Below are 21,407 nucleotides of genomic sequence, written 5' to 3'. Positions count from 1 at the left end.
CGCCAGACAAGTGCAGCTGGGCCTGGGCCCCCCCTGCCTGCAGGCAAGGATCGGGGGGGACCCTGCAGCCCCCAGCCAGAGACACCCCGCAGGCAGCAGCTACTGCAAACAGGTTTATTGATGGCTGTCAGCAGAAGGGGGTCAGGGAGGGGGGGCTGCAGCGAGGAGGGGGGCAGAGCCCAGCCCCACTGGCTGAGCCCAGCCATGCTGCCCCTCGCTGCCTGCTGCCAGCACCCCCCAGCAGCCTAATCTACAGCAACCCCACTCCAGCCCCCTCCCCTCCAGGCCCCCATCACCACCCTCCCCACCACCACCTCATGGTGCCCGGGGCATCTCTCCCCAGCCCCAGGTATTGCTCAGCCATAAGCCCTGTCGTGCCCCCCCACCGCGTCCCACGGAGCCAGAGGGTGCTGGGGAAAGGGGGTGGCAGGGGGTGGCCGTGCAGGGACAAAGCGTAGTCCTGACTGGGAGAGCCTCCGTGGGCGAGCGCTGTCCCCGGGCCCAGCAGCCTCAGAACACACCTGGGGAGACAAGCGGAGGGGGGGACACAACAGCACCCGTGAAACCCTCCTTGGCCCAGGGCTGGGGAGGGGCAGGGAGGGAGGGAGGAAGGTCTCAGGAGGAGGAGGAGGAGAGCCAAAGCAGGACCACGGGCAATGGTGAGGGTGGGAACACCTGTGAGCATCACTGAGGGTCACTGCTGCTGCGGGAAGCAGGGAGGGGCAGTGCCCCCAGGCCAAGGCGGGGGGGTGACAGTGCCCTGTGGGTGTGCAAGGCATAGGAAAGGGGGTGACCAGGCAGGGTCTGTGATGTGGGGGGATGGAGAAAGAGGAGTGGGGGCGTACAGGCAGGAGCGACAGCATCCAGAGGGGAGAGACAGACACAAGGCACAAGCAGAGCCCACATGCGCACCCCTCCTTGCAAGGAGGGAGAGACCCCGACCCAGTGCTCCCCAGCCCGGGCAGGGGCGGGCAGCAGCCAGGGAGGCACCGGCTGGAGCCCCTGCCCGTCTGCGGGGCAGGCAGGGAGAGAGAAGCAGGCAGAGCCGGGGCACGCCTGCCCGCGGGCACCCCGCGCTTCCAGGAGCCAGGGCAGGGAGCTGCCCCTCTTCCCGAGACCCCACCAGGGGCTCCTCTTCCAGCCACAACTCCCAACACCGGCAGCCCCCCCACCCCGGGGTGCCACCAGCCACCCACCCACCTGAGCAGCAGCAAGGAGGCAGGGCAGGAGAGTCCCCTCCCTTGCTGGGGGAGGCAGGAGCCGAGCCCCAGGCAGCGAGCCCCCACCCCCCCTTTCCTCTCCCTGCCCCACGGGGGGGGGCACAACCCCAGCCCCAGGCTCAGAGCAGGGGGCAGTGCCACTGCTTCGCTTTGGGGGCAGGTTCGTGCCCCGCTGCGGCAGGGCTGCCAGCCCCCGGCACCTCCCGTTCCGGCCCCCCCTGGGGACCGCGGGCTCTGCGGGCGGAGGACGGGGTGCCAGGGCTGCCCCGCGGTGCCGGCAGGGCACCAGGGCCATGCCCACCTGCTCGGTGGTGCCCCGCGGCCTCCATCTCGGAGAGGCTGTAGGCCATGGCCAGCTGCAAGTCCTCATCCTCGTCCTCGCTGTCCGTGTAGAGGCAGACGGGCGAGGAGCTCGGGGGCTGCTGCGGGGCAGGCGGCGGGGGCGAGGGGGGCCGCGGGCTGGGGAAGGCTTGCTGCTCCCGCCGGCTCAGCTCCAGCCCCAGCGCCATGTCATCGGGGACGCCTGCAGGGACAGGGACAGGGAATGGGGGTCGTGTCTGCTCCAGCTCCCCAGAGCTGGCACAGAGCCCCAGCAACTCCCACCCACCCCAATCCTCCTCAGCAGAGCCCCAAGCCAGGGCCAACCACGGCTCAGCCCAAAACCAAGCCTGGCTGCAGCACCCCCCAGGCCACCCCAAAGGAGGAGAGGGGTCCCCAAAGGGAAAGGGCGCTGGGAGGTGGCACTGCCAGACCCCAACAAGTCGGGGTCTCACCGTCAATGTGGATCGACTTCAGCTCCCCGTCCTCCTCCACTTCCACCCGCTCCCGCCCGTTCTCGATAATCCTGCAGACAGACAGACAGACAGATGGACGGTCAAGGGCCAGGCAGCCAGAGCATTGCAGCGGCAAGCGGGGTCCGAGGCCTGCCGATGAGGGGGGTCCGCGGGGGCGAGGTGGGCCGGCACTGCCCTCACCGCTTGGTGGTGATGCGCCTGCCGTTAACAAAGGTGGTGGAGGTGGAGACGGAGCGAAAGCCCAGCCCTGCATTGGCGCCGGAGCCGAAGGACGAGGCGAAGAAATCTGGAGAATGGAGCAACAAGGTTGGTGCCAGGGTGGGGGGCACAGGGAAGGCAGGGGACGGACCCCGCACAGGGGGACACGGTGTCCTGGGACTCCTTTGCCAGGTAGGGGCTGGCAGCGTCTCCTACCTGAGGATCCTGGGAAGGGGGAAAAGAAGTGGCCTCCCCCGTGGTGCCGTGGACCAGGTCCTCGCAGCTCGGAGAAGGGCAGCATCTCATCTGGAAGGCAGGGAGCCCCCCAGCAGCATTGCCCCTGCAGCTTGGCGAGCCAGAAGCAGGGCACTGCCATGGGACCCCCGCAGGGCCGCCCGTGCACCCCATCTCCGAGCCCAGCAGCTGCCCCGGGGCCAGAGAGTGCCCCAGAGCTGGCCCTTGGCCCTCCCCGCCCCGCACGCACCGAAGAAGTCAGCGAAGGGGTCTCGCCCGCCAAAGAACTCCCGGAAGACATCGTGAGCGCTGCGGAAGGTGAAGGTGAATTCGGGGGCCCCAGCATCAGCCCTGGAGCCCCCTGGTCCTGCTGGAGGGAAGAGACTCAGAGTTAAGTGGAACCCTGGGTGAGAACCCCCCGAAGGGTGGGGAGCCCCAGGGGGCACAGACCTACAGCGGGTCTTCAGACGGGGCCCTATCCAGAGCTGCACTAACCCCTCATGGCCCCGCTCGCCCACTTACCTGCCCCCATGAGTCCATCCTTGCCGTAACGGTCATAGACATCACGCTTCTGCTCTGGAGGAGAAGACAGGGAGCTGCGGGGAAGCCGGCTGCCAGGCATAGGGCCGGGAGCGGCGGCATGGGCAGGAGCACCGACACTTCCCCCAGCCAACAGAACAGCAAGAGGAGGAGGGCGGCACAAGCCCCCACTGAACCAGCACCGCTCCCAAACCCAAGTTGGGGCATCGGGTGAGGATGCACAAGCCTCAGGCCCCGCTGGGGAAACCTCATCCTGGAGGGCAGCACCCCAGCATCTTTCTCAAGAGCCATTTCGGGGGATACGTGGGGAGGTAACCAAACCCCACAAGCCGGGCGGTAGAGCTGGAGGGATCTACTCCCGGGGACGTCCAGGGATGCCACCTGGGTGAGCCCAGCAGCAGGACACCCCAGGGTGAGCAGCCCCAAGGGCCAGCACGAGACAGCACCATGGCCTCTTACTGTCCGACAGCACTTCGTACGCCTCGGCGATCTCCTTGAACCTCTGCTCAGCATACTCCTTGTTGTCTGGGTTTTTATCCGGGTGCCATTTCAGCGCGGCCTTCCTGTACCTGCACAGATGGGCAGCGATGGGCACGCAGCAGCCCTCGGGCAGTGGGGGCTCCTGCACCAGAAACCCCCCTCTAAGCACATGCCTCCAACCCTGCGGGCAGGGGCACCCCGAGCCTGCTTCACCCAGCGCCCTACAGCCTCAGGCATCAAACGGAAGCTTCCTGGACTGGTTCACCTCCCACGAACCCAGCCTGCGCCCGCCCCAGCTGCCCTCGGCAGCAGCTCCAGGCAAAGCTCATAGGTTTGCTCCGGAGCCTTCCTGGGCTCTGCCGTGGGCATGCATGGACCAGGGGTTGCTGGGGGAGCTCCTGGGGCCAGATGAGCACAGGCAGCCCTTTCCTCCCACCCGCAGCTAGCTGGGGTTAACCCAGGCTGCCCAGCTTCTCTCACCCCCTCTTAGGAACCTCCGTCCCCCCAGGCAAGCCACCGGTCCACACCTACTTCCCCCCACCCCCCCGTGCGATGCCTCTCCCCAGCAAGAGCAGCAAGACCTCGGCAGGGTGCCGGGCGGGAGCTGCGGGCGGCTCAGTCTGCCCCCAGGGCTCCCCCGCGCTGCCCGGGGCGCAGCATGGGACCTGCCAAAGGGGCCCGTTCCCCGTGTCGGGGGACACGCTGCTCCTCACCCCATGAGCTCCAGCCCTCTGACCCTGACGCCAGCAGAGTCCCCGTGCCCCAGTCCTCTGTCATCCCCACACCCTCTGGCAGAGAGAGGGGACGCCTCCAAACACCGGCGGGACCCACCTCCCACCTCCATCCCCAGCCCCGGGCTGAGAGCGGGGACAAAGGGACCAAACCCCACCAAAGAGAAGCCTTTGTGCGGCAGCAAAGCCCGGCCCCGCTCTGGCCTCTGCACAAAGGAAACAAAGGCTGGATTGTCACCTCTGGAGCTGGGCCCTGTCCCCACCGGCCCCACAGGGAGCCCCCGCCTCGCTGGCGCCGGGGGGAGGTGGTGGGGGTGGCTCGGGCTGCTCTGCCCGGCAGGCAGGGGCACTCCTGCCACGCACTTACGCCTTCTTGATGTCCTCGGCGGTGGCATTGCGGCTCACCCCCAGCGCTTCGTAGTAGTCCACCATGACGTGCGGCTGTCCCGCGGGGTCACTGTGGGGGGGAATGGCAATGTCAGGGGCTCCGCAGGCACGGCCTGGCAGCGCCGGGTGCGAGAGAGCAAGGGCGGGCTGCCCTGCCCTCCCCAGGCACCCGGGCCACCCCACAGGTCCCCCCGAGAGCGGCTCAATAGCACCCCCACACACGGCTCCCCAGCACCCTGCCAGCGCCTCGGCCACCGGGATGCACGCACAGCCCCAGCCGGGGACCCCTTCCTGCTGCCGCGCCGCCGTCCCACCTGCATCACCCCAACTTGCCCAAGCAAGGGGACGGATATCCTCGCTGCCGGCTCCCCTGGTCTGCCCCGCTCCCCCCCAGCTGCCCCAGCTCCACGTCCCCCCCGGGGGGCTCTGTCCTGGGGCGGGTGGGGGGGAGGCAGCGGGAGCAGCCCGCTAAGGTGCTTAGCAGCTGGAGCGGATTAAGGGCTCAGCGGGGACCCTCCCCGTCCCCGGGCACTCCGGGGCACTTCAACCGGCCGACCCGCTCCGCATCGGGGACGGGAGCGGGATGCCGCCGCTCAGCCCCCCCCCGACCCCGGGGTGCCGACCCACGCCCTCCAGTACTCGCCCCCCGCCCGCGCTGCCCGGGCGCATCAGCTGACGGGGAGGGCGGCGCTGGCCCCGGCACCAGTACGGCACCGGGAGCGCGGCGGGGAGGTGCCGCCGAGGACCGCCCCCCCGGCCCGGCTGTAAACAGGGCGCTCCCGAGGCTGCCCGGCCCGGCACTGCTGCTGGAAGTTTCCGTCCCCGCCCCGCCTCGCCGCCACCGGCGGGCAGCCCTGGCCTGCGGCTAGGGCATCTAGGCCACCGGCAGGGGCGGGGGCGGCAGCACGGGAAGGGACCGCACCGGACCGGCCCCGCTCCCGCCTTGCGCCGCTTCCCCGGTGCGCCACGGTCCCCCGGTGGCCCCGCTCCCCGGTGCCCCCTTGCGCCCCGCTCCCCCCGCACGCCCCCCCCGCCCCGATCCGGTGCCCACCTGAGTGCCGCAGCCGAGCCCTCCCCGCCCGCCCCGGGCCGCCCGCGGCCGCCGTTGCGCGTCCCCCCCTCCCGGGCCGCCGCGGGGCCTGGAGGCGGGCTCCGCTGTCCGACGAGCGGCGGCTGCAGCCAACCGCGGCGCCGCCGCTTCGTGACGTCACGCGTTCGCCTTTCAGGCGGGTGAGGTCATCGGGAGGCGTGCCTCAGCGCGGAGCGGGGCTTCTCCGCTGCCCGGCCCCCTTCCCAGTCGCCGTCCCCTTCCCCATCCCCGTCCCCATCCCAGTCCCCGTCCCCGTGTCCACCCCAGTCTCCATCCTCATCCCTGTCCCCACGGCAATCCCCCTCCCCGTCTCCATCCTCATCCCCATCACTGCGGCCCGGGGGGGGGACCTAGCCGGGGGCTCCAGCCCCCCTGCGCCCCGCCACCCCCCAGCCCTGCCGTGCGCTGGCCGGGCATCCCCTGGGCAAGCCTCCCGCGGAGTGGGGGAGCGGGACCGGGTTGCGTGGGACCCTCCAGGGCGCTGTGGGAAAACCAGGCGGTGGTGGGAGCGCCCGGCAGGGTCTGCCGGCCTCTGGCTGCTCCGCTCCGGCTCTCCCCGCTCCCTGGGGCTGCACCGGCAAGGGGGGGGCACTGACCTCGCTCGCTGTCAGTGGTGCAGCCGGCGCTGCGAGCACACCGGGGCACGGCCACCGCCCAGGGGCAGCCCCCGGGGCTCCGCTTCCCCCTGGCCTCCTGCCGAGTCAGCTGCCTGACCGGTCCCTGCCGGACAGGCCAGCGGGAGGGGACAGCGGGAGGGGACAGCTCGGGTGACTCAGCGCTTTGCCCAGGCCGTCCCGCGGGCGGGAGGACGAAGGGGTGCCCGGGCTGCCTGGCACCGCTACGGCCCGGGCAGAGCACCACCAGCCCTGCGCCCTCCCCAGCCCTGCTCGGGCAGCCGGAAGCAGCGAGCCCCCCCGAGCACCAGGGTGCCCAGGCGCCCGGAGCACCGGGGCTCAGGGCATGGCCAGGCACCCGGAGCTTTGATGGGGACTTTTCCTCTGCGTGGCCCCTGCCTGGGCAGCCCCCGCAGAGGGGCTGCTCTCACCCGTCCTCAGGGTCATGGGCAGACTCGAGGCCACTCACCTGCACCTGTGAACCTGTCCTGGCCATAGACATCATACTGTTCCCTCTTGCTGTCTGGATGGGAGAAGGAGGGAGCCTGGTGTGTCCGCAGGGCCAGAGGCTTTTGAACCCACCACCACCTCTGCACTGCAGCTGGGATATCTTCCTCACCTCCGGTAAATCCCTAGCTAGGAAGCAAACTTTCCCAGTGCCACTTCACCCGGCAGGCTGGGGAGACCCGGGCGTTGAGACAGGCCATTCCCAGCACTCCTCAGGGACCAGTTTCAGGACATCCATCCTCATGAAGAGCCCTCCTCAGTGATGAGCCAGTGGGCCTGGGTGAGCACCGGGATGGCTGAAATGCCGAGGGCATCTACTGTGCCAAGGAGCATCTCTTCTCCAAGGGGTGGGAGACCCATCCCCTGCTGTCAGACCGCACTTGATGATTTCCTTGAGCGACTGCTTGGAGCATTCCGTGTTGTTGGGTTTTTTTTCCTGGATGCCATTGCAGCGCTGCCCACCTGTACCTGCCTGCCCAGGAGCAGGGAGCGGGCTCCCTGGGGTGGCTGCTCCCGGCCAGGGTGCCCTCGCTCGCTGCCAGGGGCTCTGATTTGGCCCATCTGCTCAGCAATGGGTGCAGAGCTGGCCCGGGCCCGGCTGGCATGGGCACTAGGTGGAGCCACAGGCTGCCTCACAGGGACCCCATCCTGCTGGCTGGGAAGCTGGGGAGATGCCACCAGGACCTAGCCATGTCTCTGCACCTTGCTTTCCTTTCTCTGCCTTTTGCAGCTGATGGGTGGACAAAGAGGCTCCAGAGCTGCCAGGTCTCAGCCTGCTCAGATGGGGAGGCCTCTGTGCCCGGGAAAGGAGAGGAGCCCACATGCTAGCCGGGACTCTGGAGCCAGGGGAACACATTGCTGTTGCATTCATGGCATGTGTGTCCCTCACCCATGAGACCAGTGAGAAGGACTTACACCTCCCTAATGTCCTTAGGGGAGGCCATGTGAAGCTGGGCAGTAGCCCACCACGGCACTGGTAGGAGAGAGGATGCTGTGCCAACCACACCTTGCCCCAGAGCTGCCACAATCACTCCCCTACTCAAATGAGCAAAGCCAGCCACCTCGCAGCAGCCGAAGAGAGGCAGCCCGTCACCCGCTGGTGCCTCACATGGCGCACACCTTCAGCCACAGCACCCTGCCCTCTTTTCCCTGCCCTTTCCTCCTAGGTCTGCCCAAAGGCCTGGTGCACCTACCTGCCAGCCTGGCTCACACCAGCTTCGAACCCAGCACAGGCATCTTGAGTGTGTCTCAAGAAGACCCTTATTTCTTTACAAATTCTGGGGACTGCTGTGTTGCAACCCTGGTTTTAGCTTTCCAGGGTCGCAAAAATGCTCATTAAATACTCTCAAGGCTTTCTGAGAAAAGAACTTTTGGGTGAGCGAAGCAGGACCCCAAAGGATCAATTTTTTTTATCCTGGTTACCCCATCTCTTAGGAAGCCAACTGAATTGCATCATAAACTCGTGCTATATTATTATGCAAACCACATATTAAGAGATATTTTTTTTCAGTGCTGCACAAAGTTTCAGCTTTTGATTTCCTCAGAAGAACACAAACCCTTCCACAGCCTCCTCAAAACTGGCAATTACATACTGCAAAATCATATTCTTGGTGATTTTTGAGCTGTGGAGTGGTGTGCTCAGGGAGTCGTGTGCCCACTGCTCCCCTCGTCGTACCCAGCTGTCTCCCCCCCCCTTCTCCCCGCTCCCCGAGGGAAGGTCCTCACTTCCATGTGGTGGGAGTCGTGTGCCCACTGCTCCCCATCTCTGGGCATGTCCATCGTGTTGATGCAGTCCCCAGAAAAGTGGGAGCACTGGGTTTGCTCACCCCTGGAAAGGCTGTGCTGGGGTGGGGACCCCCAAGCGCAGAGGGCTGGTGACAGCTGGGGACATCACTTGAGAGGGGCATCCATTTTAAAAATCCACATTCATTCTTTTACCCCCAGTCCTGCTGTCTCATCTGAACAGCCCCCAGCTCCGCTGGCTTCCCTGCACAGCCAATTTCTCCACAACCTCGTCTTTTTGATGCTCCTCGTGTTTGTCTCGATGGCCATGCCCTCAGCCGCGTGCCCGTCTCTTTCCCAAGCCGCTCTGCTCTCACCTCAGCTGCCTTTTCTAGAATTGCACCTTCTAGGAGCTGGGGAGTATCCAGGGAGGCAAAGGCATCCGGGTGCTTTTAGCAGAAGTTGGTGTAGCAGGACAGAGAAGTGAGAAACAGCAAAGTCAGGGTGACTCTCATTCAAGGAGGACAATGACTTTGGCCAGATTCAGCGATCTGCTAGACACAGGCTGTGCACCCCAGGCACTGCCCCACGGGAGTGCTCGCCTGTGCTGACGCCGGGGCTGCTGCCCCAGCCAAAACCCAGGCAAAACCGAGGTGCTTGCAGATTTTAAATCAACAGAGTCAGAGGCTGGCGGAGATGGTAGAAGCCCATGACTAAATAGGTTATCCATGATGAGCACATGCACTGGCCCAGGCAGCAGCTGAGCTTCATGGTGGCAAGGGGCTTCACCTCCATCCCCGGCACGCTGTTGGGAACAGGGAGGGCTGCAGAGCCTGGATAATCCCGTGATGCACAGGAGCAGGGCACCCCACATCCACCCGTGGGAAAGGCTGGGGGGCTGCATGGTCTGGATCTGACCCCAAGGGAAGGGATATTGGGGCAATGAAAAGACTGATACCACATGCACCCCCTCCAAATGCTGGGGAGCCCTTCAGCCACAAAGGGAAGAAGAAGCTGCAGCTGACAGAGGACAGGAAGGAATTTTATTGCAAAGCAAAACCTGATTTCACTCACACACACCAACAGGCTCATGCCCACATGCTCCCAAGCACCAAGACCCTTGTGTCCAGCTGGCTTGGCCAGGATTTCCCGCAGGGCCTGGTAGGACTGGGGGCACCGGCTGTCTGGTCCTCACCATGCCCTCCAGCTACTGCCCAATCTTGGCCCATTGCCTTTGCGCTAGGCACGGCTGAAAGGCGAAATTCTAGATGGGGTGAATGCATTTGCCTTAGAAGAAAACAAGAAAAAGCACAAAAGGATGCCAGTAGGCAGCCTCCTGCTGTTTTCCATAGCCGTCGGTGCCTAAATACCAGTGCAACACTGTGGATGCAATGGAGAAGGCTGTAATTTGGATGCCATCTGTAACAAACCAGTGTGTAAAGCATTACCTGCTAAAATTGACATTTTCCATTCATCAGGCCCACACTGACAGTATTAATGGACCTAACTGAGGGTCTTATTGAGCCACTAATGGTAATTTTTAACAGAACTAGGGAAACTAGAGTAATTCCAAAGGACTGAAGGACAGAAATGATTCCAATCATTAAGAAAATAAACCGGTTGACCCAGAAAACTCTAGATTACTGACAATACCAGAAAAAATAACAGGAGAATTAATTTTGATTCTGTCAGCAGAGAATTAAAGACTGAAAAATACATTTAGTACTGATCAGCCTTGTCTCAGGGAAGGCAGGTATTGCTATGCAAACTTGTCGTCACCTTTCAGCATGGTTACATGTCTGGCTGATTCAGATCAACACCGCTGACATGACATCCTTACTTGGAAGCTGGCAGGAGATAATGATAACAGCATTCGCATAAATCACGATATTGCCGCAGAGGGATGGAATAATCTGTTTTCCATGTCCACGGAAGAAGGAAGCTCATAGCTGCTGCCGAAGGTCTTTCCAGATCTACTTTTTGTATTGTCCCAGAGTATTTACCTCGGCATGCCAAGCCAGCCTGTTTATATTCCTGCATTGCTAAGGACACACCAGATGCATCAACAGCAAAGGTGTGCCTGTTAGCCCAGAGATACGTTTTGTACTGGGGAACCCCAGGGGTGGGTGCAAGGCCCACAGTGGCAAAAAACGTTTCCTAAGAAAAATTTGGGATAATGCTAAGCTTAGTGGGGTAGTAGTTAGTGAAGGGGACAATTAACTATAAGGGATGGTTTAGAACTGCCCGATTAAAAGGCCACGTTGCAGCAAAATTTGCTTTAATGCAGCAAAACTTGCTTTAATACGGTGAAATGCAAAGTAATTCCTTTGGGAATTTGGAGGAAGGGACAGTCTTGTCACTTATTACTCTGCATATCCACTTGCCACCCTCAGACTTTATCAGCGGTAATCTGGGATTTGTTTCAAGACCATTGATTAAAGCGCTGAAGCCGGCGGTGCCTGGCAGGGATCCCTGCAGAAGCCCTGCAGCCCTTTGCTGATGATTCACCATCGCCAACCAGCACTTGGGTACCCCGGGCTGCCTCGCCAGGCACCGCACCGACACTGCTGCTCACTCCCGGGGCACCCTCCGCATTACAAGCCGGTTACATCTCTGCCTTTCCCCTGAGCAGACCTGTCATCTCAAGAATTGAAACCAGGCTTGTGGCGAGGTGGGTTTTCCATGGTTAATTGATGCCTGGCAGAGATGCTGAGGGTCCCCCAACACATGCAGGAGCCCTTGGTACCCGGCTCTTGCCAGGCTCTGCGTCCTCCTGCCTGGGAGGTGGTAAGCCCTCCTGGCTGTGTCCGATGCAGGGCTATTAAATGGCAACGTGAGAGCCACACTGTCCCAGGGAAGGGCACAACAGCCCCTGTGTGCACAGGGCACCCGGGAATGGCTCGTCCTAATGAGGAGGGCCGCATTAGACATGGGAGCTCAGCAAACTGGGGCTCCTGAGTCCTTACAACAGGGAAATCCTGCCAAATAGCTGTTGTTTTACATGTACAGCCCCCATCATCTGACTTAACACTCTGCTAGGAAGCTCTCAGATATGTGTTCGAGCCAGGCATCCTCAGGATGACCATTGAACGCAAGCTCTCAGCCCAGTGACCTGAGGCCACGCCCAGGGCTCTGGGAGGAGCAGGGAGGACAGCCCTGGTTTCGCATACCGCACTCTCTCCGCACACAAACAGCTCCGGGCAGGAGCACCCTGGGAGCCATTGCTCGGCTGGGTTATTAAATGCATCTTTTATCTCATTAACCGTTTCCCTCTGATATCCACCAGCGCTTGGCCAGCCGCCAGCGCCTCTTTTCCGCTTTTAACAACTCTACGGCAATCCCCAAGACTCCGGGCTAGTTTCTCCAGGCCAAGCTCTGCTCTCAGTGTGCCCTCGCGCCAGCAAGCTGTTTGCATTATATACAACCCACTTCCACGTGCAAAAAAACCCCCTTGCACACATCTGTCCAGCCATCGGAAACCCAACTGCTCCCCAAAGACCGGGGCAGAGAAAAGCTGCTGGCGAGATGCTCCTGCGCCAGGAATTGTTTGCTTTCCCAGGGGAGGCTGGACTTGCCCACCTGGTAGTGGTTTCTCTACCTCAGAGGAGCGGGTGCCCCTGCAGAGCTGCCCAGCGTGAATCTGCCGTGTCCCCTCTGTGCCCGGAGGCCGGGGGCTCAGCCACAGTCCCGCAGACGAGGCGTGCGCTCCTGGGAGCGGGGAGGCGATCGCTGCTTCTTGCCCCATCGCTGCCAGCTCACACAAGCACGCTCTGCAGCATTGCAACAGAGCTAACCACAGCTTTGTTGCAATTCCTGAGAACTTGTAAGACGGGAAGGCCTAAAGGGCCGGAGACAGCGACTGACTCATCAGCGTGCCTACGGTCCTGCCTGGAGCTCGCAGAGCCCCTCCAGCCTGACGGGGTAACCTGTGCCTCTCCAGGAGCTCTACCATCACCCGCCCATGCAGAATTCATTGCATTTCTGTTTCCAGCTATTCCTACGCTTCTCGTGCCACCACCAACTCCGAGAGCTGTGAGCACAGGGACACCTCAGCAGGTTCAGCCCCTCCATCACCTGCCTGGAGGCAGCTTGTTCAAACCAGGCATGCTCAGAGCCCTGACATGAAGTCACTGCAATTAGCCAGCTGTGGTTTTATTTTGCTCCCGTGGGTGTGTAGCTGCTTTTCCCAGGACGTGAAGAAAGGCGAGTGACACTGGCAGCCAGGGAGGCTGACTCTGAGCCAGGGAGGCTGCTCACCCAGGGCTGCTGCACCCGAAAAAGAGCTAGTCCCAACTCGTCCGCCGGTCCCTCTTAGCCTTGCAGGTTGGGGCTCGGAATGCATTCGGGGCTGCCTGCGTCCCTGGGAGTGCCTCCCCGCTCTTGCCACTGCCCGGTGATTCAGGGCGTAGGACTGTAGCGAGATCTGGAATTAGCTTTATTGTTCCTGTAACGCGGCACACGCTTCGGGCAATGCAGCAGGCGTTGCACAATTGACTTCATTTTATCTGAACCAGCAATTACGCTGCTGTTGCTCAGCTCCAGCAGAGAGGACTTCTGTCAGATCACTGTGCTCTGCATCCCATCAGTAAATGCCACACTTGGGTTATTAAAGACTTCCACTGATGAAGATCCCTTGACCCTGAGACAATCACACTTCACTACCCTTACTGGTAGTATGTCTTAACTTGCATCTTCTTGCCCTGAGCATGCAAAAGAGTTAATCCCCTTCCTATCTGCATCTGTCTTGAATATATTTTAAGGCCTTTATTGAGTCTCTGCTTCTAGATAGTCCCCATTCTTTCAACCTTTCATTGCAGACCATGGCATCTAGCCTTCCAGTCACCCTTCTCATCTCTGGATCATCTCCATCTACTCCAGACGAAGGATGAGGTGCTCAGAGGGCCCTTTCTGACCTTAACAAGGCAAGCATATCTAAAGGAATCACAAAGGGAGCATTTCCTGCCCATCTCCATGCTGTGCTAGAACATGTCTGTGTGGCAAAGTGTGTCCCAAATGCTGTCATGCTAGAACTGCAGCAGCAATCGGACGTGCATTGCTGGGCCATCATCGGGAGCAAGCTGTGCTTTAGGCACCCTGCACACCTCGCTGGGATACTGCTGAGCAGCTAGCATCACACGGGACTTGCGTGAACTCACAACAGCTACAAGATGCAGTCAAAGCTCCATGCTTTCAACAGACTCATTGGTTTCAACAGACTCATTAGTTTCACCAGCCAATGTTGTCCGCCCTATGTTAACGCAGAGCTGCCTTTCTGCTTTGAGAAGGTTGTTGTCACGACTCACCCTGCAGCAGAACATCGCTGGTTCTCCGGGCTCACCAGCCCAGCAGCTGGGTTTGCTGCCCGAGTCCTCGGCCAAGCAGGAGGCAGTGCTTGGCCTTACGGGGCCCTGGGAGCCGTGTGAGCTGAAGGAGCTCCCTCCTGCCTGGTTGCTCCTGGCCTTAGGGTGCTGCCGCATCATCCAGTGCAGCCTGGTTGCTGGAGAGCAAACTGCCCAGGACACTGACGGGCTGGAGGCATATCCCGGCTCCTCCACCTCCCCGCTGAACCACGCTGCTAAGAGGATTATGGGCAGAGCAACTGTGCGAGGATGGAGGGGGATGAGGGGTAAGCGGGGCAGGCACGGACACAAGCACTTTGGGAAGCTCCTGGCTGTGGTTAGAGACGCGGACAGGAGCCCCATTCCTGAAGCACCCCTCATCATCTGGTGCTTGCCTTGCACCCCTCTAAGCCAGGCTTGAAGTGGGGGGCACTGGGCTTCCTCCCTGAACCCACAGCACAGCTGTGGTCTCTTCTACTTTCCCAAGAGAGCTGTGTCCCCAAAGCGCCCTGTGACACTGTTTGCTCTGCCTGGAACAGCCTGGGTGGGGCTGAGGTCTGAAAGTGGGAACAATAGTACGGGCCTTCCGCAGCGAAGGGGGGGACGTCTGGGGTGTGGATGGGGTGTACTAGGCTGGACTCTGAACGGGTCATCTCCTCCCCAGTTTCAGCTCTGGGTGCTTTTAGGTGTGGCGGACTTCTACTTATTTCAGCTGTCTGAGAGGCTTTGTTTGGGTAACTGCAACCTCTGCTGACAGCGGTTCCTGTACCCGGAGCAACACCTCTCCTCTGGTGAGGAGTGTATCGGACACTAAAAAAAAAAAAAGAAACAAACTTTCATATAAACTTGTAATGAAGATTTTTAGGGCAAGTGTCTGCCCTCGATGGAGGCATTGCACACATTGTGATGTCTTCCCCTCCTCGTATAAGGGTGTCCGAGAGCTGGCTGATCTCCTGGGCTCCGTGGGCAGTGGCAAGCAGGGGTCTCCCCTGTGGTACGCAGGGCTCTGCCCCTGGGGTATCTTCAGTCTGTTTTTCCTATGCTTTTTGTACCTCTCTGGGTGCTGGTGCAGGGTCCAATTTTGTTCTGAGTGATGGTCAAAACGTCTTCTGAGCAATTCTTGCAACCTAGTGATTTCTGATGTGGCCTGAAAACATTTGCAGGATCTTCTTGGATATTCGGGTAACATCTCTGAGAGAGGGGTCACCTCGGGACAAATCTTCCAGCCAGGGCGAGCTCAGCCTTGCAGTGCTTGCAGGCTGCTGCTATCGGCATCTGGCAGGCTGCTGAGCAGTTAGGCACTGACAAGATGCAGCCCATTGGTGCTCCCTGGATTTAGCCAGCTGTTCTTAAGCATTTCAAAAAAGCTTAGACATCTGTTTGGGCTTTTCAGATCAGAGGTACATGGAGATGCGTAGCTCAGAATGATTCACGGCTCTCTTGTCAGTCATTGCTGCCCTGCTTGTTCAACATAACAGCATCTGAATGGTTGTTTTCCCTGTGAGCATGCACATGCAGCAATGATGAATCAGGGACATTTCACCCTCAGCTCTCTACCAGAATGGTGTAGAAACAGATCCAGGCATCTCTCTGAGAAGATCATTTTACACCCTGAGGTGCCACCAGATTGTCATACAAATCTTCCAAAGTTGAGTGAACCACGCAAGCCTTGCACGGCTGCCTGAAATGCTGCTCGCTGCCTCGCTCCGACGCTTGTGCTTCCAACCACTGCTGCAAAGCATTCATGCTATAAACGCCCCAGAATTAATTGGCACCATGCAAGTAAGGAGGGTGCTAGGAGACACCCAGTCAGAAGTGATGCCTTGGCATCCAGCATGCATTTCAGCGAGCACACTGGCAAAGATTTTCACTGGGAAAGATGATCCCATCGCTCCTTTTCACACCAATTAACTTCTGGGGCTCAAATTTTGATGCCTCAGTGCTACCAATTACTCTCTCACTCTCATAGACTGTCTGCATCAGCATGCTCTGTGTTATCTAGTGATCTCTGAGGTCACTCAAAGGACATTTATACCACGGGGAGGAGTTTAGGCATTTCCAGAGTTATCTAGTCGCCACAGCATCCTGTCCAGGTTCGGCAGCACTCGCAACCTGGGGCATCTCTGTGGACAAAAACCTTTTCCACCAGCTTGATTAAACCCACTCTGATTGTTTGGCTCAGCCATTTCTGCAGGTCTCAAAATCTGTTGCTTAGACACCGGCACAGGCTTCACAGCAGTACCGCTGTTTTCAGTCACTTTACACGTCTTCATCAGTGAAGGTGACACTTTCCAGGTGACTCAGGCACAAAGAAAGGCCATTGTGGGTGGATCATTTAGGTCCAGCTTTCAACTTTCAGAGCGAGCTGAGAGATGACAGCGCCTTTCAGCGAAAACTCATTAAGTCGGAGGGCTCGGGCAGAGGCAGGGCTGGTTCTGCATGGCGATGGATGCTGCGAGCATTTTGGAGGGGGGGAGGAAAGGATGGACACGTTATTCATTGTAACAAAGCCAGACATCAGCGAAGTCATTGCAAAGAGACTCCAATAAACCCCCTTCGAGGTGCTCCAAGCTCTCCCCATCCCCTCACCAGTCATTTCATAAAGCTTTGTAAAATCAGATCAAAACCAGGGAGGTAAAGCAGAGCCAGGCTGGAGAAGGAGGGGCCCATCAGCAGGCAGCGCTTTCAGATGCAGCCCTGGGGCACAGCCCTGAGGGGCTTGTGGCAGAGGACAGGACAGAGTTTTCCTGCTTTTTCCTCACTGACCTCCAAAGAGGCCAGGAAAGCTTGTGCTTGTCTCTAAAGTGTTTCCTCTGCCGGTGTTTTCCCCAGAAATTCTCCTCGGGGGCCTTCGATGGCTGGCAGACACCCAGCTGCGTGCTCGCCCGGGGATCGCATCAGCACCCCACCCACCAGGAGGGAAGGCCCGAGCCAGGGTCTCTGCTGACTTCCCTTCATCAGCTCCCGAAGTCTGTCCCCATTAATGCCTGGATGGTGCCCTGCACCAGTAGGACGCCCAGCAAGGAGCTGCCATCCCTGCCCCTCAGCGGAAGCCCCTCTGCTAAGCAAGCAGCCCACCGGCAAGCGTGGTGAGACCAACCTCTATGCCCCCCTGCCCTTCCCTCGAGATGACCTCCGGGTCTCCCGTGGCCCCTGCGAGGCAGGGAGCGGGGGGGCCCGGGGGATGCTGCTCCTCGGTGGCTTCACGATGCACCCACCCGGCTGCTGGGCAGCACAGCCGCATCGATGCAAATGTATGCAAATATGCGCAATGCACGCAAATTTATGCAAACGCACGGAACCGTCTCGGGCGGGGCGGCCCGCCCCGGAGCGCCGGTGCCGCCCCCGGTATAAGGCAGCGGCGGCGCGGCCGTCCCGGCGTGCGGAGCTGCGGCAGCCCGGGGAGAGGCAGGTCGTGCGGCGGCGGCATCATGGTGAGTGCCGGCCCCGGGCTGCCCCCTCCCTCCGGTCCCGCGGGGCGCTCCCAGGAGTGGGGGGAACCCCGGCGGGGCTCTCCCCGGAGCAGGCTGCGACCCCCATAGCGTCACGGGGGGGCTCCCCTGGGAGCCCAGAGGTGCGGGCAGCTGCCGACGGGAGTACCCGCTGTGCTTGCCCTGCCTCTGCCTGGCTTCAGCCTTTTCTGAGCTGCTCCCTCCCAGGCACTCAGCAGCCTCCCTCCTTTGAGCATCCCCTTGCACCCGTCTGACATGTCCGATGCAAGGAGGTCACCAGCCAAACCCCGCCGTGTGCGGAGACTGGCGTTTTGGACTGACCCTCTCACCTCTCCTCCCTTTCAATAGCCACTGTTCCTGCCCATCTCCAGTAGTAACATCTCCGGCTGGGGGGAAGTGCGCCCAATCTGCCAACCCCCCACGCTGCAGACCCCCAACTGAGCCCCGGGAGCAAGCTGTGGCTTCACCCACTGCAACCCCCGCGGGGCCGTGCTCGCTGTCCTCCCTGAGCCAGACCTGGCCGTGAAGAAGGCAGAGTCTGCTGGCTGGTGACCAGCACTGCTGCGTCCCCGGCGCTGCTGGGCTCTGCCCAGCCTACCGTCAGCTCTGGGTCCCACAAAGCCAGTCCTGGCTGCTGCATGTTGGCGGGATGAAGTGCGGTGACCAGCATAACCCTCTGCCCCCGCTCTGATTCGCAAGGTCCTTGGCCAGGGAGGAATCCTTTCTCATTTATTCTTTCTTGGGGCCATCCAGAGGTGCTTGCAGCTGTGTCAGTGTTTGCTGTGCTCTTCTGCTGAGGATCCTGGAGCTTCCTCAGGACTTACTGTTGGCTCCTTGTGTTACAAAACCTTTATGGACCTGCTGGGAGGGATAAGGGGGGTGTCACTTTGCTGCTCCTTGCACCTCAGCTTTGGGAAAGGTGGGGAGATGGACTTCTGGCTCTCACCATAGGTATCAAGGGCTTATTTTTCTGTCATCCCTTACTGTCACTGCTGCCTCTGAAATGCAGCACTGAAAGCACCCTAGATGCACAGAGCCAGGACTTGCTGTGACCCATGCAACTTCCTCGGACAGCAATCGCTGCCGTGCTCCTGAGCGCAAAATGGCTGGCTCCACCGGCTTCCTGCCAGCTGACTCACAGCGGGGCACCCATGGCTCTGGAAATCCGGTTTGGTTTGGATGCTCCTCTGCCTCGGTTGTGCCTGATGACGCATCCAAGTCCTTGGCAACAGCAGGGCTGAGGCAGTGAATATTTTGGTTCTTGTCAAAAGGGCTGCAGCCTCTGGAATGCCTTACCTGGAGGGAGCGAGGCTGCAGAGCCCACCTCAACCTCGCTTCCCCTGAGGGACCTGAGGCTGCCCGTGAAGCCCTGAGCTAGGGGACCCTCCCACCTCAGCCCTTCAGTTCAGTTAAGAAGTGCAGCTAACGCTTCCTCCTCCTCCAGAGCTAATTTAGGGAAGCCGAGCCTCAGAGCAAGGCAACTGTTCACTGCTGCAAATCTCCCCCCTTGCTGGGCACCCATCCGCGGTGCCGTCAGCTCCCAGCGCCCGGGCGACGCTCTGTCATCTCAGCCCGCAGCCCTGTTGTTGGAGTAGCAACATGGGCTGTGCCAACTGCAGTGGGGCTCCAGCTCTTAAGCCAAGTGGGTGTTCGGGCAATGGAGAAGGTGCTCACCAGGTGCTTTCCAGGGCTATGGGTGGGGGCAGTCCAGGGAACGTGCTGGCCTGGTGTCCCTGGCTCCAGCAGATAGGTCTCCATGTCCCAGGGCTCCTGAGGTGGGCAGTGCAGCGATGGGAGGCAAAGCACCAGATTTGGGAGGGGGCAGCAGACTGGGATGAACACAAGGCACCCAGGCTATAGGGCAGCGTGCCTTGCACAAGCTGCCGAGGGCCTGGGCTGCCCTGCCTGGGCTGTGCACCTCACCACCTGCAGCGATTGCATTTGCCATCCCAGCTGGGATCTGACCCTGCCTCCCCCTCCCCAGCGCGAGTGCATCTCCGTCCACGTCGGCCAGGCCGGCGTCCAGATGGGCAACACCTGCTGGGAGCTGTACTGCCTGGAGCACGGCATCCAGCCCGACGGGCAGATGCCCAGCGACAAAACCATTGGCGGAGGGGATGACTCCTTCACGACCTTCTTCTGTGAGACCGGGGCCGGGAAGCACGTCCCGCGGGCCATCTTCGTGGACCTGGAGCCCACCGTGATCGGTGAGTGCACCTCAGTTGGGCAGTGACGGATGTCACTATCTCTGGGAACAACCCCCTGCGGGACAGTCCCTAGGGTGGCTCCTGCCACCTTTCCCCAGGGCCAGTTAGAAAATCTCTGACATTGTGCTAACCTCTCCTAGATGAGGTTCGTGGAGGAGTCTACCGCCAGCTCTTCCACCCTGAACAGATGATCACCGGCAAGGAGGATGCTGCCAACAACTATGCCCGCGGGCACTACACCATTGGCAAAGAGATCATCGACCAAGTGCTGGACAGGATTCGAAAGCTGGTAGGTGACCGCAGAGGGGGGATGTGTCCCCCCGGGCTGGGCTCCAGCATCCCGCTGGGGGTGGGAGCATGGGGTGAGCCCCGCTGTGCCCTGGGAGGGATCTGTGGCTGCCCAAGCAAAAGTTTGAAACTACCCTCCAGCAAAGTCAGTGCTTGGAGGAATCTTACTTGGCTCTTTCTGCAGGCTGACCAATGCACGGGACTCCAGGGATTTCTCGTGTTTCGTAGTTTTGGAGGGGGAACTGGCTCCGGATTCACCTCCCTGTTGATGGAAAGACTCTCCGTTGACTATGGCAAGAAGTCCAAGCTGGAGTTCTCCATCTACCCTGCACCACAGGTCTCCACAGCCGTGGTGGAGCCCTACAACTCCATCCTCACCACACACAGCACGTTGGAGCATTCAGACTGTGCTTTCATGGTGGACAATGAAGCCATCTATGACATCTGCCGCAGGAACCTGGACATCGAGCGTCCAACCTACACCAACTTGAACAGACTCATCAGCCAGGTTGTCTCATCCATCACGGCGTCGCTGCGGTTTGACGGGGCCCTGAATGTCGACCTGACCGAGTTCCAGACCAACCTGGTGCCCTACCCTCGCATCCACTTCCCCCTGGCCACCTATGCTCCCGTGGTTTCAGCCGAGAGAGCTTATCACGAGCAGCTGTCGGTGGCTGAAATCACCAACTCCTGCTTTGAGCCGGCCAACCAGATGGTGAAGTGCGACCCTCGCCACGGCAAGTACATGGCCTGCTGCCTGCTGTACCGCGGGGACGTGGTGCCCAAGGACGTCAACGCCGCCATCGCCACCATCAAGACCAAGCGCAGCATCCAGTTTGTGGACTGGTGCCCCACGGGCTTCAAGGTGGGCATCAACTACCAGCCGCCCACGGTGGTGCCGGGGGGAGACCTGGCCAAGGTGCAGCGCGCCGTCTGCATGCTGAGCAACACCACGGCCATCGCCGAGGCCTGGGCCCGCCTGGACCACAAGTTTGACCTGATGTACGCCAAGCGAGCCTTCGTGCACTGGTACGTGGGCGAGGGCATGGAGGAAGGGGAGTTCTCCGAGGCGAGGGAAGACATGGCCGCTCTGGAGAAGGATTACGAGGAGGTGGGCCTGGACTCCTACGAGGACGAAGAGGAGGGCGAGGAGTAGAGAAGCCCCTGCCCAAAAGGACCGTGCTCCTTCCCCTGTGTTACCTGCAGAAACCCTTTGCAATAAACCATTTCAGAGCCTCCGTGTCTCCCACTAACCCCCCAGCCATATCGGCTTCTTGCCAGGTCAGGTGTGTGGTGAGTGCTTCAGCTCTGCTGCTGGTGCTGCTATGCTTCCTCCCAGCGCTCTGCTCCAGCTCTGGCTTCTTCCCCTCATAGATAAAAGCCTCGTACCAGGGGACTATGGTCTGGACACATGACATGCTCTGGGGAAGTGCCCAAGTATGTCCATCAAAGGGATCCGGAGGAGTCCTGGTGATGTGATGGGAGAAGCACCTAGCTCAGGCATGGGGTTCTTCACCTGGGAGCACCTCTGCCCGCTCCCTGCCTAGCTCTGCCGTTGCTCTGCCATCCCGCTGGGGTACATGGCCCCACTCTGCTTGCCCTAG

The 21,407-nt window shown here is 60.7% G+C and overlaps 2 protein-coding genes across 4 annotated transcripts; one reads left to right on the top strand and one right to left on the bottom strand.

Moving 5' to 3' along the window:
* Window positions 1-100: 100 nt before the first annotated feature.
* On the bottom strand, window positions 101-5,753 carry DNAJB2 (DnaJ heat shock protein family (Hsp40) member B2). Of its 3 annotated transcripts, XM_075153044.1 has the most exons (10): window positions 5,636-5,721; window positions 4,565-4,654; window positions 3,446-3,555; window positions 2,969-3,022; window positions 2,697-2,816; window positions 2,429-2,518; window positions 2,195-2,300; window positions 1,994-2,064; window positions 1,522-1,743; window positions 101-521 (listed from the first exon to the last, which is right to left on the bottom strand). In XM_075153044.1, exons 2-10 carry the CDS (start codon window positions 4,627-4,629, stop codon window positions 511-513), a joined length of 849 nt encoding a protein of 282 aa, XP_075009145.1. In that variant the 5' UTR covers window positions 4,630-4,654; window positions 5,636-5,721; the 3' UTR covers window positions 101-510. The 3 variants fall into 3 exon arrangements, with proteins under 3 accessions (XP_075009145.1, XP_075009146.1, XP_075009144.1); XM_075153045.1 differs by having other exon boundaries at window positions 101-1,743; window positions 5,636-5,753; XM_075153043.1 differs by having other exon boundaries at window positions 101-1,743; window positions 2,697-2,813.
* Window positions 5,754-17,226: 11,473 nt separating this feature from the next.
* On the top strand, window positions 17,227-21,041 carry LOC142083524 (tubulin alpha-5 chain-like). Its single transcript, XM_075153040.1, has 4 exons — window positions 17,227-17,290; window positions 19,293-19,515; window positions 19,656-19,804; window positions 19,988-21,041. The coding sequence occupies exons 1-4, from the start codon at window positions 17,288-17,290 to the stop codon at window positions 20,957-20,959; spliced, it is 1,347 nt and encodes a 448-aa protein (XP_075009141.1). The 5' UTR covers window positions 17,227-17,287; the 3' UTR covers window positions 20,960-21,041.
* Window positions 21,042-21,407: the final 366 nt, after the last annotated feature.

This window comes from Calonectris borealis, chromosome 6 (assembly GCF_964195595.1).
Source record: "Calonectris borealis chromosome 6, bCalBor7.hap1.2, whole genome shotgun sequence".
NCBI lineage: Eukaryota > Metazoa > Chordata > Aves > Procellariiformes > Procellariidae > Calonectris > Calonectris borealis.
This window is presented reverse-complemented; position numbering and strand designations above follow the sequence as displayed.

Excerpts from the sequence above, each read along its gene's own strand:
- DNAJB2 (XM_075153045.1), bottom strand. The coding sequence starts at position 4,629 with ATGGTGGACTACTACGAAGCGCTGGGGGTGAGCCGCAATGCCACCGCC. Across the intron at positions 2,817-2,968 it reads GGATGGACTCATGGGGGCAG|CAGGACCAGGGGGCTCCAGG; the intron begins GTAAGTGGGCGA and ends TCTTCCCTCCAG. Across the intron at positions 2,301-2,428 it reads CCCCTTCCCAGGATCCTCAG|ATTTCTTCGCCTCGTCCTTC; the intron begins GTAGGAGACGCT and ends TCCATTCTCCAG.
- LOC142083524 (XM_075153040.1), top strand. Across the intron at positions 19,516-19,655 it reads CCTGGAGCCCACCGTGATCG|ATGAGGTTCGTGGAGGAGTC; the intron begins GTGAGTGCACCT and ends AACCTCTCCTAG. Across the intron at positions 19,805-19,987 it reads TGGACAGGATTCGAAAGCTG|GCTGACCAATGCACGGGACT; the intron begins GTAGGTGACCGC and ends CTCTTTCTGCAG.